Source organism: Microtus ochrogaster, chromosome 4, assembly GCF_000317375.1.
Source record: "Microtus ochrogaster isolate Prairie Vole_2 chromosome 4, MicOch1.0, whole genome shotgun sequence".
NCBI lineage: Eukaryota > Metazoa > Chordata > Mammalia > Rodentia > Cricetidae > Microtus > Microtus ochrogaster.
The window spans coordinates 16,000,948-16,007,025 of record NC_022011.1 but is presented as its reverse complement, the minus strand read 5'-3'; the positions used below and the strand labels follow the sequence as shown (position 1 = coordinate 16,007,025).

The 6,078-nt window shown below is 46.3% G+C and overlaps 1 protein-coding gene across 2 annotated transcripts in view; it reads right to left on the bottom strand.

Moving 5' to 3' along the window:
• Window positions 1–43: 43 nt before the first annotated feature.
• Tmem231 (transmembrane protein 231) overlaps window positions 44–6,078 on the bottom strand; it is a 22,102-nt gene continuing 16,067 nt past the window's right edge. The window contains exons 5-7 of one of the 2 annotated variants that reach the window (XM_005345642.3): window positions 3,653–3,734; window positions 1,783–1,888; window positions 44–1,434 (exon numbers count right to left, since the gene is read on the bottom strand). In XM_005345642.3, the coding sequence (XP_005345699.1) occupies window positions 1,257–1,434; window positions 1,783–1,888; window positions 3,653–3,734 (366 nt within the window). In that variant the 3' untranslated portion in view covers window positions 44–1,256. The remainder of the gene's footprint in view (window positions 1,435–1,782; window positions 1,889–3,652; window positions 3,735–6,078) is intronic. The other variant, XM_026778824.1, reaches the window with a different exon arrangement.

Genomic DNA, 6,078 nt, shown 5'->3' with positions numbered 1-6,078 from the left:
AGTGCTGGGATTAAAGGCGTGCGCCACCATCGCCCGGCCCACTTTAAGATGCTCACTTGCTCAGCCCAAGAATGAGGCCAAATAACAACTTTCTATGCAAAGTAGAAGCTTGTTCTGGCCATGTTCCTTTTAGATACACCTTTAGATGAGAGGGCTGCCTGGCTGGGCTGCTAGTTCCTCTGTCAGATGCTCGCTTAGCCTCTTCTTTACTTGCTGCTCCTCCCGCTTCCCCAAAGCCTCCCCTCTGCTGAGTACCCTGCTCCTTAGTCAACAGAACTGCAAGCAACTGAGTTTTCAGCTCAGCCTTCAAATAAACCCTGCGGTTGTCAGGCAATGGAAGCCAAGACCACCAACTACCCCTCTGCCACCCATATCCTTTCAGAAAGGGGGAAGGCCATCAAAGAGGAGTGGCAAGTGGCCAGACTGTTGGGTGAAGGCCAGAGAGAAAGAACCTGTTGTTAGAAGCCTGACGTCCTTCCCTGCTGCTGGGGGTAGGGGAGGACAGACAGAATGAAACAGCACTTCTGACTTCAGCCGCCATCCCGGGGGCACAGACAGAGGGCAAGAAACAGGGCATAGAGCCAGCCACTGTAGGGCAGGAACAGAGGGCTGTTGAGCTGAGCTGATGACAGACCCCATCTATTAGCCCGAAGGCAGGTGTCTGGTCCTCCTGCCCTTAAGTTACCCAACTGCACGTGTCTGTTTCTGGGACTCTTGTATTTAGGCTCTGCCCTGCCCCCTTCAGTTCTCCAGTCAAAGGCTTCAGTTCTGGAAATCAAAGTTCTGAATGGGCATTGTGTAGATATTAGGAGTGGAAAGTACTAGAGACTTGCATATTTCTCGTGAAAGCCACAAAGAAGCTAAAAAGTAGCTTATACTGGGGGACAAGTGCGCCCGGCATTCCAGTTCAAAAGAGGTAAAGTCTTTGACCAGATTCCTTCAAAGATGCATGAGCTGACTGCAATTTTCTCTTGAAATCCAAGACCAAAGCATAAACAAAAAACAAAACCAAACAAAAATCATAGCCTCTTGTAACCCTGTAATCCTTTCCACAAACTTGGCCTTGTGGATTTCCTAGGTGCTTTGAAGGCACAGGGCTTGTGGAGTGTAAGGTCAGGAGAATGGGTCTTTGTCTCTGAGGGGAAACCATGCAAGCCTCCAAGTGTCCAGCAGGCTCTTTGCAGAAAGGTTATAAAATGACAGTTCCCAGAAGACAGGGATGTCCTGGTCCCTTAGAGTCTCCTGGTGGGGTCTTCTCAGGATAAGTGCTCTTTACCCAACTCTCCCTGGGGCACGGCTACAGGAATGGAGGTCACTACTTGGTTCTGAAACACGAAGATTTTGATTCTTTCAAATACCCAGATGAAGATGAGCAGGATGCTGACATACTGAACCCAGGCAAACTTAATCATTTCCCAGAAGCCTGGCTGGTAAGTACAAAACGTTAAGGAGGCAACGGCCACACATAAGAAACAGTTACCCCCAAAGTTCAGGTCAGATGGGAAATATAATATTTCAAATACTCTTAAGATAAAATGGATAAGCAGAGATTATTAACCTATAAATATGGATAATCCTGACCCAGAAGAATTGCTAAGAAAGAAGCAGGGACAGGAAATGGATTTTCCCTCCTGTGGGACTGCAGTCATTGTGTGGGAGCTACAGCGCAGCAGCAATTTCCTGTCTTGTGAACCCCACATCTGCTCCTACTTGGGAGAGCGAAGGAACCCTTCCTTTCTTAGTGGGGCAGAGCCAGCACTGGCTGGCGAGCATAAAGGATATGAAATGACTTCCACAGGATACCGGATGACAGCGTCGATTATAAAGGGCGCTTCGGCAGCCCTGCCCACCAGCCAGATGGGGTTGGGGTCACTCAGGACAGTGGTAACTGCAACACAAGCATTAATCCTTAATCCAAAATATAAGTAGTCTTTGAATACAGGGGGATATTCTGCATTCCAAAATGCAAAGAAATAAAAAGAGCAATTGAATTTGCAAAGTTCTTACACATTATTTAAAATACTTGTCAAAATACTTCTGCTACGCTATGTCAAAACCTAGCAAAGGATTGCTGTGGTCTGCCATTGCTGAAGAGCTAACTGAGGAAATTCTGTTTCTAGAAAAAGTAGCAGTTGGAGTGTTATAGCGTGTAGGGGAAATATTTTTATTACATAGTTAATAAGAATTTGTATCCCAAAGTGTTCCTCTTCTGTTTCTAAGACTTATTTGTGGGCGTGTGTTTGTGTGTACACTTGTGTGTAATCTGTAGAGGCCAGATGTGTTGGATCCCCTGGAGTTGGTGTTACAGGCAGTTGTACAGTTGTGAGCTGCCTAACATGGCTACTGGGAACCCCAGTAATGTGGAAAAGTAGCAGAATTTTTTTCTTTTCTTTTCTTTTTTTTTTTTTTTTGACATGGTTTCTCTGTGTAGCCCTGGCTGTCCTGAAACTCTGTCCTGAAACTCTGTCCCAGGCTGGCCTCAAACTCAGAGATCCACCTGCCTCTGCCTCCCAAGTGTTGGGATTAAAGGCATGCGCCACTACTATCCTGCCAGTGGCAAGCACCCTTAACTGCTGATCCATTTCACCAGTCACGTCCTCTTTAAATATGTTTATTTTTTTAATGTGTGTGCGTAGCTGTAGCAGCTCTCTCCCTCCACCATGTGAGTCCTAGGTATAGAACCTGGGTCACCAGGCTTAACTGAAAATGCTCTTACCCACCGAGCATCCCACTGGCTTCTTTATCTTTTCTTTTTCTTTTTGACAGAGCCTCTGTAACTCAAGCTGGCCTCCTACTGGCTACATTGCCAAGGATGACCTTGAACTTCTGATACTTCTGTCCAGCCTGCTGAGGGCTGGGGCTGCAAGTGTGTGTGCTACTGTGCTTTAGGCTTTATGTGGTACTGGCGACTGAACCCAGGGTATTGTACACACTAGGCAGGAGCTCTCAGCCTCCAAAAATGATAGTTGTATGAAACTATTTATATATGGACAAAGAGTGAATGAAATAAAGAGGAAAAGAGTTGATTTTCAGGCCAGTGGTTGTCAGATTTATTCAGAAATGCTGGAGTTGCAAGCCTTCCACATGGGCAATATCTGTGGTGTCCTCTATAATGTCTTGCTGCCAAGAAACAGTTTGATGCCTTTAAGTGAAAATGCTAGGCCACCAACCAGCCTGGTGTGCTCCATCAAGCATGGGGATGCTCCTCCAGGGAACAAACACTATCTGTAGTCAAGCTACAGATGTGGACTGCCTGACACATGTCATCAGCAGCTGTCTGGAAACTGAGGACAGTAAATTGTCACTGGGTTTGTTTTTTTTTTTTAAATAGGTATGCTATAAGGGATAAATCAATTAGGCTTAAATACACACTAATAAGAGAAAACCAGCCAGGCCAGTGATGGGATACATAAGGAGAGTGATTGATCACTAGCCTGCTGGGCTTCAGGAGAGGCGGCACGTGGGAAGGGATGTGGCTTTGAAGACAGGACACAGAGGACAAGTTCTGGCAAGCCCATCTACCTCCCATCACAGAGCCGCCACTGGGTCTGTGATTGTCATCATGAAAACCATTCCAGTTGTCTGTTTTCATGGACCCCACAACCTGGGAAGTCTGAGGGCAGTGGCCCAGTGGCCTCTACTGGTAACTCACCGTTCCTCTCCTGATAGGCGGCAACAATGCGAGTGAGGTCGTAGTCATGGGCAAAAGGACTAGTGCCATTGATCACAGATACCTGGGGCAAGGCAAGAGGACAAACTATGAGCACCCCCATCCCCCTCTTCTTTCCACCCTGCTGCACACTCAGGCTCAATCCTGGAGACCACCCGAAGCCCAGACACCACACGCTTATTCTGGGGACCCACTGTTTCGGTTTTTTCTTATTTATAGTTGTGTGTGTGTGTGTGTGTGTGTGTGTGTGTGTGTGTGTGTGTGTGTGAGGGGTACAGGTGCCCATGGAGCCAGGGGCATTGGATCCCCCTGGAGTTAGAGTTACAGGTGGTTATAAGCAACCGGATGCAGGTGCTGGGAACTGAAATTCTCTCCAGCTCTCTTTCGGTGAGCTTTTTTTTTTCAGGGATGAACAAATTCTTTTACGGTGACAGAAATAAGGGCTGATGTCCACCTCCCACAGGTTTCATCACACACACAGATACACACAGACACACACACACACACAGCAAAAGGCAGGGGCCTTTTGTGGGTTCAAGGAAGAGCAGAAGGGCCCATGCGTGTGGCCGGATGCAGCAAGGGGAATGAGGGAATGACAAGAGGCCACAGAGCTGGGAGACGGCTAAAGGTTTTTTCCACGGGTCTAGGTTGTTTTTTATATAAATATAACACTTTTCCTTCCCTTTTTGTTCTAGGAAAACAGATATGCTAACTGTGTAGCTTTAAGTTTGCCCCCTCCACCCCTGGTTCTGTTGGCATGTGCCATGGCCATAAGGCTCTTGAATAGACACTGTTCAGGGCTGGCCAGTCAGGAAGCCACTATGGTGACTGAAAAACATGACTTAAATAAACCTCTTTTTTATTTCTGTTTGAGATGAGGCGTTGCTCATTTACACTATGGAGATTTAAAACGTGACATACAAGCCTCTCTCTCTCTCTCTCTCTCTCTCTCTCTCTCTCTCTCTCTCTCTCTCTCTTTTTATTTCTGTTTGAGATGGGGTGTTGCTCAGTTACCCAGGCTAGTCTTTTTAATTCCTGGCTTCAAGTGATACTTCCACCTCAGTGTTCCAAGCAGGGGACAACTAGGCCAGGCATGCCACCACACCCAATCTGTAAATGTTCTCACCCTGGGCTGGCATATGTCACCTGCTCAGTAAGTGGTGACTCGTATTTTTTAAAAATGTACTTACATAGGCATTTTACAAGATCATTTGGAAGATGTGACTGTCAGTCTTGATGGTCAAATTGCTTGGCCTGAGCAACACTTGGGAGTTTAGTAGAGCACACCTCTGGGTGTAAGGCATTTCCAGAGATGTCTAAGACATGAGGGCTCAGACATGATCAACGGTTTGGCCCACCACTAGAGTCAATTGTGTCCAAAGGAATGGAGCTCCTGAAGGTGGGGCCTGAAGGTTGGGGCCTGGTTGTCTTCAGGGGCTGCATCTTGCTCTGGCCCCTGTCTGCTCTACTCTGCTTCCTGCTGATCATAGAGTAAGCTCTTTTGTCTCCTTTCCCACCAGACTGGACTAAAACCTCTGAAACTGTGAGCAAAATCAATCTCTCCTGCTTTAGGTTGCTTTTTCAGGTGTTTGGTCACAGAAAATGATAAACTAACACAGATACATTTGGAATATATGTACCTGAAAACGGCAGTTTAGTTCCTCAATAAGAACATTCCCGCCGGGCGGTGGTGGCACACACCTTTAATCCCAGCACTCGGGAGGCAGAGGCAGGCGGATCTCTGTGAGTTCGAGACCAGCCTGGTCTACAAAAGCTAGTTCCAGGACGGGCTCCAAAGCCAGAGAAACACCGTGTCGAAAAAAAAAAAAAAAAAAAAAAAAAAAAAAAATTCCCCCTCTTTTAAGGGTATAAACCAAGGTGTGTCTTTTATATATATTTTTAAAATTATTATTTTTTATATGCGTGTGTGTTTTGCCTGCGTGTGTTTCTGTGTGCTTTGTGTGTGAAGCACTAAGAAGGCCAGAAGAGAGTGTTGGATCCACTAGAGATGGAAATACAAGTAATCGTAAGCTTCCACCTGGGTGCTGGAAATCAATCTTGGGTCCTCTGGAAGAACAATGCTCCTAACACTGAGCCAGCTCTCCAATTTCCCTTCTACATTTTGAAAGAATCCATGATGGGGCTGGAGAGAAGAAAGTTCAGCAGTTAAGAGCACTGTTTGCTCTTCCAGAGAACCTGGGCTGGGATCCAACACTGCACATCTGTGGTGCACATACACACATTCTTCAAAGATCTAAATGCTATTTCTAAGCTTGAATTTCTCTTCCTCCAAATGATATGGCAAACATGGAAATGAAGGAGCTAGACCACAAGAAGCATGGTTACATTGTATCTGATATCCAGAGCTAGACCACAAGAAGCATCCTTACATTGTATCTGATATCCAG